We start from the raw sequence: 23,251 nt of genomic DNA on the forward strand, positions 1-23,251 counted from the left end.
TTAAAAATGGACTTGTATTAAATGCACATAGATGACAGTCATCTCATAGCAAGACTAATTTAATTTTGGTGCTCATTTCACTGGTATAAAACCTCTTGTGGTTTATAACATCTGACATTAGATTACAAATTTACAATCACTCCCTGCTGTCCATTATAGTATTTAATAAATATCAAAACAGCTGTCAAGTTTCAGAATAGTCAGAAGTCCTGTCAATACAATACTTAAATTCAACTCACTGGATTTCACCACAGAGTATGCCCAAAATATTATTCAAAATGGACAGATTGTAGCTTCGATCGGATACAGCTAATTTTGCTAACTGCAGAGATGGGATTAAAAATGCAATAACTAAACCATTCAGCAGTACTCTTATGCCCTGAAGCATTTTTGGAAGCAGAGCCAGATTTGTCCTTTCATTACTTATTTTTAATTAAAAGGTGGCTTAAATTCTATGTGCTCCCAAAGCACCACAAGGCATGTAAGAGATATTCCAATTTCTGCACAGTGTAAAGCTGCAGCTCTTTCAAAAAAAAAACCCATTTACCTTTATTTACCCAGTTCACTGCGCAGGTTCTGCGCAAACATGAGAGGAACACACTAAAAAGTTATAAGTACGGAATATACATGTGCACCATTACCTGTTCTTTTGCTCGTTTTTGCTCTTCTCTCCTTCTCCTTTCATCATCATCCAGCTTACTGACCACAATGTACCTCTCTTTCTGTAAGACAGTATTTACAACATTTCAGCATTAACCTGTTTTTCCTTAAAAGAACATTTGCGTTCATATAGCACCTTACTAGATCATTGAAACATCTCAAAAGCATATCAATTAATTGTATGGCAAATGGGGAAGCTATTCAGTACCAGCAATGCCCTACAGATAGCGAGGAGACAAATGATCAGGTTTTATTTGGTGGTGTTGGTCAAAAGAGAATTGTTGGCCAGCAGAGTCTTTCGAATAGTGCTGTAAATTATTTTAACGTCTAAACAGGCAGTCAGGGCATCAGCTTACAGTCTCATCTGAAGCTCAGCATCACTGGCAAAGCAGTGCTGAGATAGTCACTATGTAATGGAATGCCACCTTACATTATAATCTGAAAGTTCTGATGTGGGACTCAAACCTACACCTTCTGACCCAGAGGTGTCATTCACTAAACTAAACTGAGATCAAGTCCCATCAAGAGGGCGAAAAGTTGCATTTTATACCCTCAATCTTCAACATGATAAATGCAAAGGATCACTCTAAAAAGATTTTAAAGTCTTTGACCTTCAACCGTTCTGCTCACCTCAAATCACAAAAACTGATTCTAAGCCATCTTTTCCATGTGAGGGGTTTTGGATCCCTGGTCTTTTCATCAAATGACTGTTTCATGTTTAGAAGTGGTTACAGTCATCAAGAGTCAAGAAAAAGTCTAGATACTTGCAGAAATTGCAGCAAAATTGTGATAACTGGGATGACTGAGCACAAGGTGGCCTGAGGCACAACAGGTATCTGTGCCACAGCCACCTTGGGTTTTACACTTTTGATGAAAATCAAAAATATAAAGTGGCAGGTACATCAACAGACTGTACTCAAACCTACTGTTTTGACGAGCCTTTACTGTGTGTTGTAGCGCAGCGTCCAGCACTCTTGCCTCCGAGTCGGAACATTTGGTTCAAGTCCCACTTCAGAACAAAAGTCTAGATTGACACTCCAGTGCAGTACTGAGGGAGTGTTGCCTTGTCAGAGGTGCCATCTTTCGGATGTTCAGTTAAATAGAGGCCCTGTCTGCTCTCAGATGGATGCAAAAGATCCCATAGTATCATTTAAAAAAAAGAGCAGGGGAGTTCTCCCTAGTGTCCTGGCCAATATTTATCCCTCAATCAACATCACTAAAAGAGATTATCTGGTTATTAATTATTGCTGTTTGTGGGATGCTGCTGTGTGCAAATTGGCTGCCATGTTTCCTACATTACACCAGTGACTACACTTCAAAAGTACTTCATTGGCTGTAAAGCACCTTGGGACTTCCTGAGGTCATGAAAGGCACTCTATAAATGCAAGTCTTTCTCCTTTCTTTAGATTGGAAAGGAGGGAAGGCAACTCCTGCCTATAGGTGACCCAGTAATGTTGAAAGTCTCATCCAAAGGAGCAACAAAATGAAATGAAACTTAGAGACATTATACAGGGATACAGCATACAGGGCATGAGGGGATGGGAGAGAGGGAAAAAAACCAAACACAGCCACTTTTCCGATTCCCGATCGCTTTCAAGTAGCCCCTGGACAACTTGCTTTGTCACCCAAGGACAGGATCAGTCCTTGCTACATTGTCCCTACAAAATCAAGTAGCTTGCCATTGCTCAGTCAAGCATAAAAAAAAAATAACTGGGAAAAGGAACAGATGACAACTAGCCCCTGGAATTATACCCTGGCAAGGAATTGTTCCCTCAAGGAGAGGAGAGGGCACAAAATTGGCAAGACAAAATCCCATTATACCAGAATACAACTCAAAACACTAGATGACATTTAGAATATTTTACAGCTGATAAGACTTTTCCTGCTCCTTTAATATACTGAACCTACATATTCCATCCATCACTAACTTGACAAAATCTACTTAGTCACGTGCTTTTCCTTTAGCAATATTAACATTCCATCTGCTTCATTCTGATGTTGAACTCATTACCTTTTCATTCTCCAAGGTTTCGACATGAGCTCCTTTCGGAAACCTAAAACAAGTTCAGAAATGTAAAAATTAATTGTTATTTCAATGGGTTTCTAACAAATTTGTGTAAACTCCACATTTTTATTGTTATGATATTTTGTGAGAAGTTTTCCAATAACAAATTGACTCCTGACAACACAGAGCGATTGCAGATGTCATCAATGCGTGTGAATATTTGCCAGCCTGCATGAATGCGCATGACGTCACCACACAATGATGTCCTTACCCCTCAACAGCCATCGCCATTCACTCAAACAGTACTCCGCTCCCTCCCACCATCCCCGATTCAATAGCCATTTCACCCTGCTCAACCACTCGCTCCCAGTCACCTTCCTTCAGCCATTTGTTTGCCCCTGCCCACTGCCCCCCTCAGCTACTTGCTACCCCTGCCCGCTTTCTTCCCCCCCCCTTAGCTACTTGCTCCCGCCCCATTGGCTGGCCTCCCCCCGCAACCACTCGCTCCAGGCCTCGACGCTTTCTCCCCCTCCCCACTACATCTCCTCTCCTCCCCCCTCCCTCCCTCAAGCCGCTCACTCCAGACCTTGCCACTGCTGCCCCCCGCCCTCACCTTAGCCGATTGTTCCCCGCTCCTTGCTTCGTGCCCACCACCCCCCCCCACTACCCCGCTCTCCAGCCGCTCGCTCCCCGCATCACCCCCTTCCCTCCAACCGCTAGCTCTAGGTCACGCCGTTTCCCACCTCTCGGCCACTTGCTCCGTCACCCACTCGTGGCCCGCTTGCTTCTTCGGGCAGCGCGGCGGGGAATGATCGAATGTGGGAGCGAGTGGCCGAGAGGAGGGAAGCGATGCGGCCTGCAGCTGGTGGCTGGAGAGGGGCGAGGGGAGGGGAGGTGAAGCGGGGGGGCGAGCGGCTGGGGGAAAGCAGTGGCGAGGCTGGAGTGAGCGGCTGAGAGTGGGCAGCGTGGCAAGGCTGGAGCAAGTGGCTTAGGAAAGCAGAAAGGAGCCAACGGCGAGAAGACGGTGGAGGAGGGACTGGCAAAGCACAATGGCTGGAAGGAGTGGGGGACTGTTGGGGGTGGGATGGAGGCAGCAGAGCAGCGCCATCTTTAAACTTGGCAGCTGCCTGAAATGTCGCAGACTGTGACGTCTCAGTGGAAGATGTTGCATTTGCGCATGTGCTAGTACTGCACCACCTAGTGGTTGTATTGTCAGCAAATGCAGGCTTCCAATAAATGCATTTAAATAAACCCCCCAAACAAAAATACTTTTCAACCTACTGAATTTATCAATGCAAATCTCCAGAAGATAGTTTTAATTTTGCTCATTTACTGCAACTTTTCAAACACTAAACAAACTCGTTTTCTAGTTGAAGCTCACCCTTTCTGAAGCAAGAAATACAGAACAGGAATCCCAGTCGCAACTTACAGGCCAGCTTATCTAGTTAACAAGTTACGCAGGAACCACCAAAACCTAGCCTTACATTACAGTAACTGCAAAACCCCTGGTAATAAATTATTATATACACACAAATTAAAAAAGGTGATTTTGTTGTAACCTTTTTATTCAAAAACTTCAGTACTTGCTGGAGAGTTACCAAACACAGGACTTCAATTTAACAGATGCCTCCTCAACTCTGCAATTTGGAAGTCTGACTTTCTATCTGTGACAGCCATTGATATCTTACTATCACCACATGGGCAAATAGATCCAATTTCATTCACATCCCATTCTAAAATTACCTTCTCCAATTTCATTCACATCCCATTCTAAAATTACCTTCTCCACTCAGTGGAGACATCACTCACTCATTCTACTAGAGAAGCTGAACAAAATGTAGACATGATACTATATTTGCCCCATGTACTTAGATACTACTACTTACTTCCAGTTCAAAGTCTGATAAATAAGCTTTCTCTGGAACCTTTGAACAGAAAACATATCCTTGTAAAAACCAGGTGCCTAATATATAGAATACAGATATATTCGTCAAATAAAGTGGTTAGTAAAACCAATTTAAAATAAGCAACACCAATGCAAGAATCTGTGTGTATAATGTGTATTTGATTATTATGCTTAATAAGTACACTAACAAAAGTGCCACTTCACTTTTTTTGAGTTAGGGAAAATAAGTATGTCAAGCACATTCAACTGGGAGGAGAAAAAAGGTCAATTATCATAGAATCTTTCAGTGCTGAAGGAGGCCATTTAGTCCATCATGCCTGTTCCAGCTCTAAAAAAAGTAAATCCAATTAGTTCCATTCGCTTGCTCTTTGCCAATGCCCCAGAATTATTTTCCTTTTCAAATATATATCCAATTCCCTTTTGAATGTTATTGTTGAAACTGCTTCCACCACCCTTTCAGGTAATGCATTCCAGATTGTTACAATCTGCTGTGTAAAAAAAAAGAAAGAAAGATGGGCTACTATGGTGGTTCTGATAGTAAGAAAGCTACTTGCAATACTGAATCATGGAGAGCAAGAAGCTCCCAAGTACACTCCCTTGTGTTGACTTAGCTGATTTCAATCAAAACAGTGGGTGCACTGAATTTGGCCTCCATGTCATTTGAGCTGTAGCAGGGCAGGCAGGAAGCATCGTTCCCTACTCCCTGCAGCTGTCCAGTGGCTCTGTTTGAACATGCACATCTATGAATCATTGGGTGAAGATCTTATACAATTGTATAAAATGCTGGTTAGGCCACAACTGGAGTATTGCATACAGTTCTAGTCACCACATTACTGCTCTGGAAAGCGAAAGAGAGAGAGCACGAGAGAGCGAGTGCAGGAACAGAGAAGATTTACAAGAAGGTTGCCAGGGCTTGAAAGTTGCAGCTGTGAGGAAAGATTGAATAGGCTAGGGTTGTTTTCCTTAGAACAGAGGAGATTGACGAGTGACTTAATAGAGGTATACAAAGTTATGAGGGGCCTAGATAGAGTAGACTGGAAGGACCTGTTTCCCCTAGCAGAGAGGTCAATTACCAGGGGGTACAGATTTAAGGTGATTGATAGGATTAGAAGGGACATGAGGAAAAACTATTTTACCTAGAGGGTGGTGAGTGTCTGGAATTCATTGCCAGCAACAGTGATGGAGGCAGAAACCCTCAATTATTTTAAAAGGTACTGGGACATACACCTGAAGTGCCGTAACCTGCAAGGCTATGCACCAAGTGCTGGAAGGAGGGATTAGATTGGGTGGCTAGTTTTTTTTTGGCCAGCATGGACACGCTGGGCTGAATGGCCTCCATTTGTGCTGTAATTTTTCTACAGTTCTATGGGTTGGGCATGGCTATGATTCCTCTCCACACAAACACATGCTATATATGGTCACACACATAAAAATCAGTAAATATGTCAAGGAACAGTACAGAGAAAAAGTTTTATACATTTGTGTATTAATTATAAAAAACAAAAAGTTATTTATAACCACGTATTCAATTGCTTATGAACGCAAATTTAGACATCCATTTTTTAACTAAACTTGAAATGCCCATAAATTAACTTGCTTTGAAATATAGATCAATTGTTCTTCAACTTACCCAGTACATGGATCCAGCTCAACACTACCATTATCATCTTTCAATAAGTCTTCAACCTTCTCCCTGGAAACATTTCAACAGTTTAGATTTAAGTTCAAATATTTCAGAACAAGTGTTTTAGTTAGCACGTTAACTTGATTCAAACATAAGACTAAAAGGCAAGCATGAAGGCATAGGGTTCCAGCAGGGTCACTCAGCTCCTCACCTCACTGCAGCCTTGGTTCAAACATGGACAAAAGAGCTGATCTCAAGAGGTGAGGTGAGAGAGTGACTGCCCTTGACATCAAGTCAACGTTTGACAGAGTATGGCATTAATGAGCCCGAGCAAAACTGGAGTCAATGGGAATCCAGGGGGTGGGGGTGGGGGGGGGGGGTGGCAGGCAACTCTCCACTGATTGGAGTCATACCTAGAATAAAGGAAGATGGTTGTGCTTGTTGGAAGTCAATCATCTCAGTCCCAGGACATTACTGCAGGAGTTCCTCAGGGTAGTGTCCTGGGCACAACCATCTTCAGCTGCTTCATCAATGACCTTCCACCCATCATAAAAGGTCAGAAGTGTGGATGTTCGCTGATGATTGCAGAACATTCAGCACCATTTGTGGCTCCTCAGATACTGAAGCAGCCCATGTCTAGATGCAACAAGACCTGGACAACATCCAGGCTTGGGCTGATAAGTGGCAAGTAACATTTGCACCATACAAGTCTAACTATCTCCCCTTAATGTTAAATGGCATTACCATCACTGAATCCCCCACCAACAACATCCTGGGGGGGGGTTACCACTGGCCAGAAACTGAACTGGCCCAGCCACCTAAATACTGTGGCTACAACAGCAGGCTAGAGGCTGGGAAAGTAACTCACCTCCTTACTCCCCAATGCCTGTCTACCATCTACAAGGCACAAGTCAGGAGTGTGATGGAATACTCTCCACTTGCCTGGATGGGTGCAGCTCCAACAACACTCAAGAAGCTCAGCAGCATCCAGGACAAAGCAGCCCACTTGGTTGGCACCCCATCCACCATCTTCAACATTCACTCCCTCCACCACCGACGCACAGTGGCAGCAGTGTGTACTATCTACACGATGCACTGCAGCAGCGCACCAAGACTCCTTTGGCAGCATTTTCCAAACACGTGACCTCTACCACCTAGAAGGACAAGGGCAGCAGGTGCATGGGAACACCACCTGCAAGTTCCACTCTAAGCCACAAATCATCCGGACTTGGAATTATATTGCCGCTCCTTCACTGTTGCTGGTTCAAATTCCTGGAACTCCCTTCCTAACAGCACTGTTGGTGTGCCTACACCCCAAAGACTGCAGCGGTTCAAGAAGGCAGCTCACCACCACTTTCTCAAGGGAAATTAGGTATGAACAATAAATGCTGGCCTAGCCAGCTATGCTCATATTCTATGAAAAAAAATACAGATGGGTGTATATAAAGAGAATTTTATCTTTATTGGAATCCATTTCACCGACAATCCCTTCACATCTTTCACATTAAAAAGGAGAACAAGACTAATGATCGAGAAACAATTGATGCTTAGTGGCCAGGAGGTTGGGCTGCCTACTTTTACACCAACAATTTCTACATTGGAATACTAGCTTGGTTATAAAGTGACAATCTGGAGACTGGTAGTACAATCATTTTGCATACTCGTTCACATCTGGAATTTGTGCTTGAACCTAACCCAGGCTGATGAGTGAAAGGAGGATGGCTGGTGTCAATATAGGGCCTCAGTTGGACCATATGGAAGGATTCACAATGGTTGGTTGTGACTTTTGGGGCAGAATTGTACTTTGCATGTATCCATAGCTAAACTTAACCTGGGAGCATATGATAAAAATTATTATTTTTTTTTTAAAGTTTCACTGTTTAACATTGACATCACTCAGCTTAAAATTAGTGCCAAAAAAAAAACTGTTTGCACTCCTAGCCCGGGTCCCCCAGCTCTCACTTAAACCGTCACGAGCCTCAACAGGTTGCAGAAAATAATGTTAAAACAAGATGAAGGCAGCTGAATAGCTCCAAACTAAATATAAACATAGGAACACTTAAACACTTACATTTAGGATAAATTTATACTTCATACCTCCAACATGCGATTCTCTTTCGACTAAATGTAAAACAATTTCAAAATGCTGTAGCTTGCAGCTCCCTCCCCAAGAGGATACCAAATGCTTACAAATTATGAAATGACCAGTCAATGAAATACAGTCAATGTTCTGACCTGTACTCAAACTCCAAATTGAACATTTATGTTACAAAAGTGCTTTGATATTTACATTTTTTTTTTGAGGACTTATGTTAAAACTAAAAAGATTCCATGGATGTGTCTTTTTTTTTTAAGTTTGAAAACAACCTCTGCTGGAAATCATGTGTTTTAAGCTCAATAAACAGAAACCTTGGTGACCTGGGGAAGATGTTGACAGAGAAGCCACATATCAAGGTTTATGGAGGTAAGGAGGTTGACTTTCTGTTTGGGATTGGATATTGTTTTCAGTTCAGTTGAGGTGTGAACTATTTTAAAGACAGTGGTATTTTGCCTACCAAGGAAAAAGAAACCACCCAGCACACCTCTTTCTCTACAATAAACCCTGCAAAGATCCAGTGTGGGTGAGCTAAAATCCCTGGTGTTGCATCTCTCCCGAGAAGCTGGAAAAAGCTGCTAGATTAATTCTCAACGTCGCCTGAAAAGAACTGCTTTAGAAAAGATCCCAGTGACCAGTCTCAGCATACCCAGACGCCAGACCAAAAGGGACAACTGAATACCTCCTTCCATATCTTTAAGAATTAGCAAGTATTCGGCCAAAGTATTCTTTTTTGGTCTTTTTTTTGCTAACAGACCTCTGCAGAGAGAAGTTCTGTATTTTTTTCCCCAGTGTGCGTGTGTCTGTCTGTGTGGAATTTAAAAAGGGAAATTTCCTATTTCAATCGGTGTGTCAATGCTTTGCTTCGTTACTGGATAAGTCTTGTTTGATGATAAACTGATAATTTTGTTGCTTATTAAAGAAATCTGGTTGGTCTATTTTATTCTGGGATAAAGAGCAGAGTATATGATTGACCGCTTCAACACTCCGCCCTGCTCTCATGCTCACATCTCTATCCTGGGCTTGCTACAGTGTTCCACTGAACATCAACGCAAGATCGAGGAACAGCATCTCATTTTACGATTAGGCACACTACAGCCTGCCAGACTGAACATTGAGTTCAATAATTTCAGAGCATGACGGGCCCCCCATTTTACTTTTATTTTTAGTTATTTTTTTCTTTTTTACAATTTTTTTTCTTTTGTTCATTTCATTGTAGTTTGTTCAGTTTGCTTACCCACTGTTTTTTTTCATGTTTGTACTTGCTGCTGTTCAATCTTCAGTTCGTTAACATCCTATCTGTACTAATGCTTTGTCTTTCAACACACCATTAACATATTGTTTGCCTTTGCTCCATGACCTTCTGGTCAGCTATGTGGTCTTGTCCAATCTACACCTTCTCCTTTGTTATCTCTTGCCCCATCCCCGGCTCACTTGCTTATAATCTGTGACATTTCTAATATTTGCTAGTTCCGAAGAAGGGTCACTGACCCAAAACGCTAACTCTGCTTCTCTTTCCACAGATGCTGCCAGACCTGCTGAGTGGTTCCAGCATTTCTTGTTTTTATTTCAGATTTCCAGCATCCGCAGTATTTTGCTTTTATTATATGATTGACCGCATTGGTAACTGAGTAAACATTTAAATATATGTTGTGACCAGTGGAGAATTGCTACTAGAAAAGACAGTGCACTCCTCCCACCTCGGTCGTAACATATAATTGGGGGCTCTGTGCAGAATAACCCAAAAGCCGACTAGGTGCAATTGTAATTCAGGGTAATAATAATTGAAAAGAGGAACAAGTAAAGTAACAGATTTCTTGTGCATTAAAGTTTACACTACTGGAATGTCTTAGTCAGTTGTTATGACCTTTCTGGGGAAGGAGGATGTATCCCTGAGTGATGAGAAACTTAACCAAGGTTAGACTAAAGGAATTGGCAGAGAAGTTGGTGCTAGAGTTAAAACCAGGGGCTACACAAGCAGCGATAATTGAGTTAATAGCACACCATTTGAAATTGGAAGAAAAAGGTGAACCAGATGGTAGTGCAGTTGAATAAGCTAGGATTCAGTTTTAATTAGAAATAAAAAAAAACTTGAGCAGGAAAAAAAATTGGAAAAAGTTAAGCTCCAACAGAAATGGGAATTGACAATGAAAAAACTTGAACTTGTCAGAGAGGAAAGGGCAAAAGAGAGCATTTCAAAGAGAAAGAGAATTTGAAATTAAAAAGCTGGAACTAAGTCAATAGGAGCCAAGGCCACTCAAGGAAAACTCTGGTGAGCAAAAATCTGACACCAGTCCAGGACCCAGTGGAGAGCTGTTTAAATTTGTACAAGCCCTCCCAAAGTTTGAGGAAAAGGACATAGAGGTATTTTTAATTTCTTTTGAAAAGATAGTCAGACAGATGAAATGGCCGAAGGAAAGCTGGACACTGCTTATACAAAGTAGGTTGATGGACAGAGCTTATGTCATGCTTTCTGAGAAGGCTTCTGCAGACTGAGATGGCAAAAAAGGCTATTCTCACTGCTTATGAGTTGGTCCCTGAAGTGTACAGGCAGAAATTTCAGAACTTCTGGAGACAGCCTGGGCAGACTTATATAGAATTTGAGAGGGTAAAGCAAATTAACTTTTAACATTGGATGCAGGAACTAAAGGTAGAGGCCACGTATGAGAACCTTAGTGAACTAATTCTCCTGGAAGAATTTAAAAATTCACTCCCTCCGTTAGTAAGAATCCATGTAGAGAACCAGAAGGTTTCAACAGCCAGCGGAAATTGATGATTACGAGCTATGAGCTAGTTTACAAGCCCCAAACCCTTTGTCAGTCACCTCCACAAACCCGAGAAGGATCGAAGGTGGGAGGGTGAAAGGTAGGCAAGTAGCCAGGGACAAGAAGGGACAGATAGGAACGCCCCAGGATCTTCTCCTCAGGACAGAAAGGAAGATGCCAAGGGTGGAAGTGATGTCCGAAAGCTTAAATGTCATCATTGTCACAAGGTGGGACAACTTCATGCAGAATGCTGGAAGTTGCGGGGTAAACCCGGGGACTTACTGGGGTACGCAAGGCCAATGTAGAAAAAGGGGCCTGACCGAGAGTACGACCAAGCAGGCTGTAGCTCTGACTGCAGCTATAAGGTCAAGTACAAAAACTGCTGTGAGTGTGGGGGATGCGAACAAGATACCCAAGTATAACAGGTAAGGCAGATGAACTTAGAGCTTGGATTAGTACTTGGAACTATGATGTTGTTGCTATTACAGAGACTTGGTTGAGGGAAGGACAGGATTGGCAGCTAAATGTTCCAGGATTTAGAAGCTTCAGGTGGGATAGAGGGGGATGTAAAAGGGGTGGGGGAGTTCCATTACTTGTTAAGGAGAATATCACAGCTGTACTGCGGGAGGACACCTCGAATGGGTCGTGCAGCGAGGCACTATGGGTGGAGCTCAGGAATAGGAAGGGTGCAGTCACGATGTTTGGTGTTTTCTACAGGCCTCCCAACAGCCAGAGTGAGGTAGAGGAGCAGATCTGTAGACAGATTTTGGAAAGATGTAAAGGTAACAGGATTGTAGCGGTGGGTGATTTTAACTTCCCCGATATTGACTGGGACTCACTTGGTGCTAGGGGCTTGGATGGGGCAGAATTTGTAAGGAGCATCCAGGAGGGCTTCTTGAAACAATATATAGATAATCCAACTAGGGATGGGGCCATTCTGGATCTGGTATTGGGGAATGAGGTGGTCAGGTGGTCGAAGTTTCAGTAGGGGAGCATTTCAGGAACAGTGACCATAATTCCATAAGTTTTAAGGTACTTGTGGATAAGGATAAGAGTAGTCCTCGGGTGACGGTGCTAAATTGGGGGAAGGCTAATTATAACAATATTAGGCAGGAACTGAAGAATTTAGATTGGGGGCAGCTGTTGATTTACCCTCAAACATCTGACATGTGGGAGTCTTTCAAATGTCAGTTGATTAGAATCCAGGACCAGCATGTTCCTGTGAGGAAGAAGGATAACTTTGGCAAGTTTCGGGAACCTTGGATAACGTGGGATATTGTGAGCCTCGTCAAAAAGAAAAAGGAAGCATTTGTAAGGGCTGGAAGGCTAGGAACAGACGAATCCCTTGAGGAATATAAAGACAGTAGGAAGGAACTTAAGCAAGGAGTCAGGAGGGCTAAAAGGGGTCATGAAAAGTAATTGGCAAACATGATTAAGGATAATCCCAAGGCTTTTTATACGTATATAAAGAGCAAGAGGGTAACTAGGGAAAGGGTTGGCCCACTCAAGGACAGAGAAGGGAATCTATGCGTGCAGCCAGAGGAAATGGGCGAGGTACTAAATGAGTACTTTGCATCAGTATTCACCAAAGAGAAGGACTTGGTGGATCATGAGCCTAGAGAAGGGAGTGCAGATAGTCTCAGTCATCTCATTATCAAAAAGGAGGTGGTGTTGGGAGTCTTGCAAAGCATTAAGGTAGTTAAGTCCCCAGGGCCTGATGGGATCTACCCCGGAATACCAAGGGAGGCAAGGCAAGAAATTGCTGGGGCCTTGACAGAAATCTTTGCATCCTCATTGGCGAAAGGTGAGGTCCCAGAGGACTGGAGAATAGCCAATGTTGTTTCTTTGTTTCAGAAGGGTAGCAAGGATAATACAAGAAATTATAGTCCGGTGAGCCTTACGTCAGTGGTAGGGAAATTATTAGAGAGGATTCTTCGGGACAGGATTTACTCCCATTTGGAAACAAACGAACGTATTAGCGAAAGGCAACATGGTTTTGTGAAGGGTAGGTCGTTTGAGTGAGTTTTTTGAGGAAGTGACAAAGATGATTGATGAAGGAAGGGCAGTGGATGTTATTTATATGGACTTCAGTAAAGCCTTTGACAAGGTCCCTCATGGCAGACTGGTACAAAAGGTGAAGTCACACGGGATCACAGGTGAGCTGGCAAGATGGATACAGAACTGGCTCAGTCATAGAAGACAGAGGGTAGCAGTGGAAGGGTGCTTTTCTGAATGGAGGGATGTGACTAGTGGTGTTCCGCAGGGATCAGTGCTGGGACCTTTGCTCTTTGTAGTATATATAAATGATTTGGAGGAAAATGTAGCTGGTCTGATTAGTAAGTTTGCGGACGACACAAAGGTTGGTGGAGTTGCGGATAGTGATGAGGATTGTCAGAGGATACAGCAGGATCTCGATTGGTTGGAGACTTGGGCGAAGAAATGGCAATCCGGACAAATGTGAGGTAATGCATTTTGGAAGGTCTAATGCAGGTGGGAAATATACAGTAAATGCAGAACCCTTAGAAGTATTGACAGGCAGAGAGATCTGGGCGTACAGGCCCACAGGTCACTGAAAGTGGCAACGCAGGTGGATAAGGTTGTCAAGAAGGCATACGGCATGCTTGCCTTCATCGGTCGGGGCATAGAGTATAAAAATTGGCAAGTCATGCTGCAGCTGTACAGAACTTTAGTTAGGCCACACTTAGAATATTGCGTGCAATTCTGGTCGCCACATTACCAGAAGGACATGGAGGCTTTGGAGAGGGTACAGAAGAGGTTTACCAGGATGTTGCCTGCTCTGGAGGGCATTAGCTATGAGGAGATGTTGGATAAACTCGGATTGTTTTCACTGGAACGACGGAGGTAGAGGGGCGACATGATAGAGGTTTATAAAGTTATGAGCGGCATGGACAGAGTAGATAGTCAGAAGCTTTTTCCCAGGGTGGAAGAGTCAGTTACCAGGGGACATAGATTTAAGGTGAGAGGGGCAAAGTTTAGAAGGGATGTGCGAGGCAAGTTCTTTGCACAGAAGGTGGCGAGTGCCTGGAACTTGCTGCCGGGGGAGGTGGTGGAAGCAGGTACGATAGTGACGTTTAAGAGGCATCTTGACAAATACATGAATAGGATGGGAATAGAGGGATACGGTCCCTGGAAGTGCAGAAGGTTTTAGTTTAAGCAGGCATCAAGATCGGCGCAGGCTTGGAGGGCCAAATGGCCTGTCCCTGTGCTGTACTTTTTGTTCTTTGAGTGTTACACAGAATTCTTGTCAAAAGGAAAATTAACTCCATATCCCTCAAGTGAGGCAGGTAAACCTATAGTTATACTTGGGGATACAGGAGCCATCCAAACCCTTTTGCTGGGGAAAAGCATGACTTTTTCACCAGGGAGCGCACTGAATGCCAAGGTTTTAGTGAATGGTATTGGCGGGGAATATATACACGTACCTTTGTATCGGGTGCACCTAGAGTGTGACCTAATGTCTGGAATGGTAACTGTAGGAAGAGTTGTCCATAGTTTGCCTGTAGACAGAGTTGATCCATTCCTGGGGAATGATTTGGCTGGAGCAAAAGTAGTAGCTTCTCCAGTAGTCACAGAAAAACCCAAGTGAAGCTAAAGAGAGAGAACAGTTGCAGGAAAAAAGGTTCCAGGAATTTTTCCTTCATGTGTAGTGACCCGAGCAATGGCTAAACAAGCTCCATTGTCGGAGGTCAGATTGGCACCACAGATTACAAAATATCTGAAACGTTCTTCGGAGATTTGGATAATTTGAAGGAAATGTTCAGCAAGTCTTCTCTAATCAAGGCTCAGCAAAGCTGATCCAGAGTTACTTAAAGTGGCACAATTGGCTCTAACTGAAGCTGAGGCAAAGGGAGTTCCAGTAGGCTACTATATTAAAAATGGGATTCTGATGAGGAAGTGGAGACCTCCTCACAGACGAAGAATGGACGGTTGTTCATCAGATAGTGAAACCACCCAAGTATCGCCGGGAAATATGAAGGATAGCCCATGAAATTTCTATGGCAGGACATGTGGGGATCTCGAAGACCCAATCACATATCAGTCGACATTTTTACTGGCCAGGTCTCTTCAACGATGTGGTGCAGTTTTCTAAAACACGCCATACATGCCAGATTGTGGGAAAACTGCAACCTGCCATAAAACCAACACTCCTAATTCCCATACCAGTTTTTGGGGAACCATTTAGTTGGGTGTTGGTCGACCATGTAAGACCTTTACCGAACACAAAAGTGGGACACCAATATATACTCACTATCATGGATATGGCTACTTGGCTCCCAGAGGCCATTCCCTTGAGAACAATTTCTGCTAAGATAGTGGTAGAGAAATGAATCCAGTTCTTCACTAGATATGGATTACCGATTGAGGTTCAGTTGGATCAAGGTTCCAATTTTGTCTAAAGGAAGTTATGAATAATTTGGGTATAATACAGTTAAAGTCTTCAGCATATCACCCACAGAAAAAGGGGCTTGAGAAAGATACCATCAGACCCTCAAAACGATGATCAGGGCATACTATCATGAATATCCCCATGATTGAGATAAAGGGCTAGAATTTCTTTTGTTTGCTACTAGGGATTCACCTAATTAGTCTACTGGTTTTAGTCTTTTTGAATTAGTTTATGGACAGGAGATAAGAGATCCTCGAAAACTAATCAAAGAAAAGTTTAGAACAAAAGGGACGAATCTTCTGTGCTAGATTATGTATCCACGTTCTGGGAGCAGCTCAAGAGAGCCTGCAAAGTGGCTCAGGAACACCTTGAAGCTTCCCAAACAACCATGAAGAAACGTGCAGACAAGCGTGCCAAGACACAAATATTTTAACCAGCGGATGAGGTATTTGTATTATTGCCTTTACAGGGTGAACCACTGAAAGCACATTTCAGTGGTCCATATAAAGTGGTCAAAAGAATTGGTAAAGTAAATTATTTGATTGACACCCCAGATTGTGTTGAAACAATATCACTGGGAGGAGGATAAGTAAGCACAGGCATGTCAGGGACAGTAAAGGATAAAGGGATAGTCAGAATGAGGCAGAAGGAGATTTTGACAATTCTCAAATTGAACCTTCTACTATCCGGTTAGTTAATACTGAATTGTTAGGGAGATTGGACACTATGCTTTCGTATCCGATGCAGAACGAGAAGACCTAACAAGGCTAAATCACAGCATTTAAAGAAGTCTGTAGAGACAAGCCAGGATGTACAACCTTAGCCACACTTGATGCGGATATAGGGGAATCTTTTCCTATAAAACAGCATCCTTATCACTAAGGTTGAGAGAAACAGGCCTAGGTAAAAGAAGAAATCCAATACATACTGGAAAACCACCTAATTAAACCCAGTCAAAGCAGCTGGAGTTCCCCAGTCGTGGTAATTACTAAACCTGATGGTTCAACTAGATTCTGCATAGACTACAGAAAGGTTAATGCAGTAATAAAGGCAGATTCCTACCCAATTCCTCACTTGGAAGACTGCATTGACAGAGTGGGCAGTGCCACGTTTCTTACAAAAATAGGATTGTTAAAGGGATACTGGTAAGTTCCTTCAACGCCCTGAGTTAAAGAAATATTGGCGTTTGTCACACTAGATGGTCTTTTCCAATGCCGAGTGATGCCATTCGGGCTAAAAAATGCCCCAGCCACTTTTCAGAGACTAATGAACCAAGTGGTAGCCAGTGTTACTAACTGTGTGGTTTATCTTGATGATGTGCTGATATACAGTGACACTTGGAACAACGAAAAGCTCTGTTTATAACATTACAATTGGCTGATTTAGTGATAAACCTTGTCAAAAGTGAATTTGCAAAAGCAAGAGTAACCTACCATGGGCATATAGTAGGGCAAGGACAAGTGTTGCCAAAAACAGCAAAGGTACATGCATTGGTGGAGTTCCCTATTCTTAAGGCTAAGCAAGAGATCATGAGGTTTTTGGGGATGCGTGGTTTCTACTAATAGTTTGGACCAAATTTTAGTAATATAGCTGCTCCACTGACAGATTTGTTCTAAGAAAACCAAGGTAGTGTGGTCAGGGGAGTGCCAAGCATCTTTTGAGGGGTTGAAAGCCATTTGATTAGTGAACCAGAGTTGGTTGCTCCAAATTTCACTAAGCCATTTAAGGTAGCAATTGATGCTAGTAACCTGGGGGTCGGTGCAGTCCTGTTACAAGATGATCAATCACACATAGAAAGGTCAGTGGGATACTTTTCCGAAAGGCTAAATAGACACGAAAAAAAGATATTAGACAGTGGGAACAGAAACCCTGGGCTTATTCTTAAGCATTTTGAAGTTTACATCTGCCATGACTACAGAAAGACACTGGTATAGACTGATTATAACCCCCTAGCCTGTGTGGAAATATTTAAAAACCAGATGCCAGACTATTCCGATGGACTTTACTATTGTAACTTCATTACTTAAAATATTATCCACATTGCTGGAAAAAATCTATTCATATAACAGAAGTGGGCGGCACAGTGGCGCAGTGGTTAGCACCGCAGCCTCACAGCTCCAGGGACCCGGGTTCGATTCCGGGTACTGCCTGTGTGGAGTTTGCAAGTTCTCCCTGTGTCTGCGTGGGTTTTCTCCGGGTGCTCCGGTTTCCTCCCACAAGCCAAAAGACTTGCAGGTTGATAGGTAAATTGGCCATTATAAATTGTCACTGGTATAGGTAGGTGGTAGGAAAATATAGGGACAGGTGGGGATGTTTGGTAGGAATATGGGGTTAGTGTAGGATTAGTATAAATGGGTGGTTGATGGTCGGCACAGACTCGGTGGGCCGAAGGGCCTGTTTCAGTGCTGTATCTCTAATCTAATCTAATCTAAAAAAAGTCCCTCATCCCCAGAGCCATTCTTGTAAATCTTTTCTGCACCCTCTCTAAAGCCCCCACTTCCTTTCTAAAGTGCGGTACCCAGAATTGGACACTATACTCCAGTTGAGGCCAAACTAGTGTTTTATAAAAGGTTCACCATAACTTCTTTGCTTTTATACTCTGCCTCTATTTATAAAGCCCAGGATTAATAACTTCTTTCTCAAACTACCCTGTCATCTTCAACAATTTGTGCACATATACCCCCAGGTCCTCTGCTTCTGCACCCACTTTAGAACTGTATCCTTTCTTTCATATTGCCTCTCCTCCCTCTCCCTCCCAAAATGTATCAGTTCACACTTCTCTGCTTAAATTCCATCTGCCACGTGTCAGCCCATTCCACCAGCATGTCTATGTCCTTTTGAAGTAGATCACTATACTCCTCACAGTTCAAAATACTTAGAAATTGTGTCATCTGCATATTTTGAAATTGTGCCCTGCACACCCAAGTCTAGGTCATTAATATAGATCAAGAAAAACAGTGTACCCAGCACCGACCCTTGGGGAACCCCCACTGTATACCTTCCTCCAGTCCATAAAACAACCGTTCACCATTACTCTCGGTTTCCTGTCACTAAGTCAACTTCGTATCCATGCTGTCACTGTCCCTTTTATTTCATGGGCTTCAACTTTGCTGACAAGCCTGTTATGTGGCACTTAATCAAACACCTTTTGGAAGTCCATGTACATCACATCAACTGCATTATCCTCATCAAAAAAACTCAATCAAAATTCATTAAACGTATTTGTCCTGAACAAATCCTTGCTGGCTTTCCCCAATTAATCGACATTTGTCCAAGTGACTCTTAATTTTGTCCCAGATTATCATTTCTAAACGCTTTGTTGCCACCGAGGTTAAAATGACTGGCCTGTAGTCGTTGGGCTTATCCTTACACCCTTTATTGAACAAAGGGGTTAACATTTGCAGTTATCCAGTCCTCTGGCACCACCCCTGTACATGAGGAGGATTGAAAGATTATGGTCAGTGCCTCCACAATTTCCACTCTTACTTCCCTCAGTATCCTTGGATGTATCTCATCTGGTCCTGGTGACTTATCATCGTTTAAGTATAGCCAGCTTTTCTAATACCTCCTCCATCAATTTTTAGCCCATCTAGTGTCTCAGCTACCCCCTCTTTCACTATGACTTTGACAGCATCCTCTTCCTTGGTAAAGACAAATCCAAAGTACTCATTTGTCCTTCAGCCATACCCTCTACCTCCATGCATAAATGCCTTTTTTGGTTCCTAATCGGCCCCACCCCTCCTCTTACTACCCTTTTACTATTTATATACCAATGGAAACTTGTGGATACCCTTTTATGTTGGCTGCCAGTCTCTTCTCATACTCCCTCTTTGCCTCTCTGACTTAGTTTTCATTTCCCCTCTGAACTTTCTGTATGCAGCCTGATTCTCACTTGTATCATCAACTTGAACAAAGAACAGTACAGCACAGGAACAGGCCAATCGGCCCTCCAAGCCTGCGCCGATCTTGATGCCTGCTTAAACTAAAACCTTCTGCACTTCCGGGGACCGTATCCCTCTATTCCCATCCTATTTATGTATTTGTCAAGATGCCTCTTAAACGTCACTATCGTACCTGCTTCCACCACCTCCCCCGGCAGCAAGTTCCAGGCACTCACCACCTTCTGTGTAAAGACATGTCATACACACCCTTTTTCTGTTTGATCTTACTCTCTGTCGCTCTCTTTTTGTCATCCAGGGAGCTCTGGTTTTGTTTGTCCTACTTTTCGACTTCGTAGCAATGTACCTCGACTGTACCCAAACCATATCTTTAAAGGCAACCGATTGTTATGTTTTACAGTTTTGCCTGCCAATTTTCATTCCAATTTATCTGCGCCAGATCCGTTCTCACCCCACTGAAATTAATTGGGGGAGAGCCAGCTATTTTTACTCTGGATTGCTCCTTGTCCTTTTCCATATCTAACCTAAACTTTATAGTACTATGATCACTGTCCACCAGATGTTCTACTGATACTTAATTCACCTGACCCACCTCATTTCCCAGAACCAAATCTGCAATGCCTCCTTCCTAGTCGGGTCAGCAACATACTGATCTAGAAAGTTCTTCTGAACACACTTCAGAAACTATTTCCCCCGTCCCCCTGCCCTTTACACTATTACAATCGCAGTTTATTAGGATAATTAAAGTTCCCCATTATAACTACATTTTAGTTTTTACTCTAATTTCCTTGCAAATTTGTTCCTCTTTATATATCTTTCCCACTAGTTAGCGGCCTACAGAATAGTGTAATGGTACCTCTAATTTTTCTTAGCTCGAACCAAATAGATTCTGTCCTTGACCCCTCTCTCTCCAGCACTGTAATATTCTCCTTAATCAATACTGCTACCCCTCCTCCTTTATTTCCCGAACACCTTGTATCCAGGAATATTTTTTACTCAGCCCTGCCCTTTTGGTGAGCCATGTTTCCGTTATTGCCACAACATCATATTCTCATGCAGCTATCTGCGCCTGCAGCTCACCACCTTATTTACTACACTCTGTGTTCACATACATGCACTGTAAACCTAATTTAGATCTTATTGTATTCCCTCTTACTCTGACACCACCCAATACCTTACTATTTCTGCTACGAATACATTTTGGCTTTAAAGGGCAAACATTAATATTGGCCGAGATTTCTCGGAGTGGCGAATAAACAGCACTTGCCGTTCATCACAGTTACACCTGTGCACAGACTCTGAGCTTTTGCACTGCCACTTGTGATGTTTTGGTTCTCTAATTACCACAGTGCCCTCTACAGGGTTCTAGGACTTATGTGAAAAGGGCAAGTAATGGTGTACCTCGTTATCTAATCAGATTGAAGATCCCTTATGGTGCTGCACAGAGTCTAAACTCAGTGTAAGTAAGACTATTTAATTAAATAAAGGCGAAATAAAGAGGGACAACAAAAAAGGGCTAGAGATAAAAGAGACAAAGAAAAAAAAAAGTGGAAACATTTTAAATCTCCAACAATAATTAAAATCTGAAGGAATGAGATGTCACACTTTAAAAAGTTAATTTTCGATGCCAGGTTGTTTGGTAGGAAATAAGAGTTATTACACCATTAAAAATTCACTTACACTTGAATGGACGAGTTCTAACTTTTTCAGCTGTGTTTAGTGAGTATTTAATCACACAGGTACCCCAAATTCACACCCTTCCACATACATGAATGCTGAATCTCGGCGAGATACCAGTATAACATAGCTTCTGAAGGAATAGGGCATCTCTGACAACAATTTCTGGATTTCCCATGTGCAGACAATAGAGCTTGCTGTCCGATTTACTCCGATAGTCTCACTGTTATTTCTACCACAAAACTGCATTTCACATGATACAACTTTCTGATCTTTATAAAACAGCGCATCTTCTCACTGACTGAGTGACATCACACAGAGACTGCCAAACATTTACACACATGCTAAAGGTCATCAATGAACGATTTTTCATTAAATGTATGACTATGAAACAAAAAAGTACCTTTGAATTACAACTGAGCTTACACTCTAGGTCAAATCCTACATCCAGACCTTTTTAAAAATAGCCACCTCACTAGTTTAACTTTCAGGTTTTGTTCATTGAATAGATCACCAATAATGTGTAATTGTTGAAGATACCATAAATACCATGGAATCTTCACTTCAATAAAAAGAGCTCAAGGATCTGTATTAATTTAGGCTTCAGTGCCTCTCAAGAGGAAAGAAAGATGCTATTCAAGTGGTCCACTTATGGAAGTATGTGTGCTGGATAAGATCAGTTTCAGTTGTAATACTTCTTACTGTTGAATAGTCTTCTGACACATTATAAAAGCCACAAATGAATAAATAACCATCTGGGCGATGAAGACTGCAACTATGCAGCCATATCCCAACAAAGAGTTAACACCTTCACAAAAGGATTGGGGGGTGGGGGGCGGCGGCAAGAAAATTGGTGCAGAATTAAACATTGCTCTTTCAATGTATAATTTTTTAAATTATTTAATGCTCCCCAGAAGGCTTCAGAGCTTTGATTAAAATTCTATATTTCATTTATGGCTTGACAGTTTTCATATACAGGCCAAGACATCCAAAAAAAACACTTCTGGCTCCTGGACTCACTGGACTCAAAATTCTGCACACAACAACCCGAACAAATTTTTTTAGAAACCTGCGTATATAGAGATTCGGGGTTGGAAAGTACTCTCATTTTAGGTCTCTCACAAAAATCATTTAAAATTGTCGACCTGTTTGAAGCAAGATCTCGCCATCCGATAGTAATTAGTTTCATGCCTGACCAGAATGGTGCTCTGCCGATGCCAGCCACAGGCTCAATCAGACTCTTTCATGGACACCAATTCAAATTAAAAGCCAATCATTAAATAATTAAATGGAGCATACGATAGCTGAGCAGAGAATCTTACAATCATTTCATACTCATTCTACTTACACAATTTTCTCAATAAAACTGCGATGTTCTTCTGGAATAACAATGGGCCCTTTGGTAGAGTTTGGGGAGATGAAAGATGGCGTTCCTGTGCCGTTAGACTGATGGTGCTTTTCTTCTAACTGTTCTCGAAGTTGCCGTTCTTCTTCCCTATTTAAGTACGGAATTCCTACAAATGCCAGCAGACAATTGTTCTGAAAACTCTTTTTTCTGCAATTGCTCCAAATAATTGCATTACAGCACTGCAACATACTTAAAAACAGTTTTGTACTTCAAAACTTATCAAAGTTATTGGCTGGAAATACAGTAGAATTGAGCAATATGCAAGACAGCAGACCTGAAGAGAATAACCAAAACATTTTGAACATGAATATGAAATTTAAAATATGGATTCCTCACTCTCTAACTCAGGCAACCTGAAGTGACTCCACAAGCAGCTCCGCAGGAAGAACAATCACAGATTCTCCAGTCTCTCCACAAAACTGACATGCCCCTTTTTGCAAGGAAAAGCGTGAAGCTCAACTTTCTTTGCAAGTGGCGCAGTTGTTAGCACCGCAGCCTCATAGCTCCAGCAACCGGGTTCAATTCTGGGTACTGCCTGTGTGGAGTTTGCAAGTTCTCCCAGTGACCGCGTGGGTTTTCGCCAGGTGCTCCGGTTTCCTCCCACAGCCAAAGACTTGCAGGTTGATATGTAAATTGACCATTGTAAATTGCCCCTAGTATAGGTAGGTGGTAGGGGAATTGAGGCAAGGTGGGGATGTGGTAGGAATATGGGATTAATGTAGGATTAGTATGAATGGGTGGTTGATGGTCGGCACAGACTCGGTGGGCCGAATGGCCTGTTTCACTGCTGTATCTCTAAATAAA

The 23,251-nt window shown here is 42.5% G+C and overlaps 1 protein-coding gene across 2 annotated transcripts in view; it reads right to left on the reverse strand.

Moving 5' to 3' along the window:
- parn (poly(A)-specific ribonuclease (deadenylation nuclease)) overlaps nt 1-23,251 on the reverse strand; it is a 157,099-nt gene that overhangs the window by 114,406 nt on the left and 19,442 nt on the right. For both annotated transcript variants that reach the window (XM_068056478.1, XM_068056479.1), the window contains 5 exons: nt 22,388-22,553; nt 6,202-6,264; nt 4,552-4,590; nt 2,672-2,714; nt 642-722 (listed from right to left, as the gene is read on the reverse strand). In XM_068056478.1, the coding sequence (XP_067912579.1) occupies nt 642-722; nt 2,672-2,714; nt 4,552-4,590; nt 6,202-6,264; nt 22,388-22,553 (392 nt within the window). The remainder of the gene's footprint in view (nt 1-641; nt 723-2,671; nt 2,715-4,551; nt 4,591-6,201; nt 6,265-22,387; nt 22,554-23,251) is intronic.

The sequence above is a fragment of the Heterodontus francisci genome, chromosome 24, assembly GCF_036365525.1.
Source record: "Heterodontus francisci isolate sHetFra1 chromosome 24, sHetFra1.hap1, whole genome shotgun sequence".
NCBI classification, from domain to species: Eukaryota; Metazoa; Chordata; class Chondrichthyes; order Heterodontiformes; family Heterodontidae; genus Heterodontus; species Heterodontus francisci.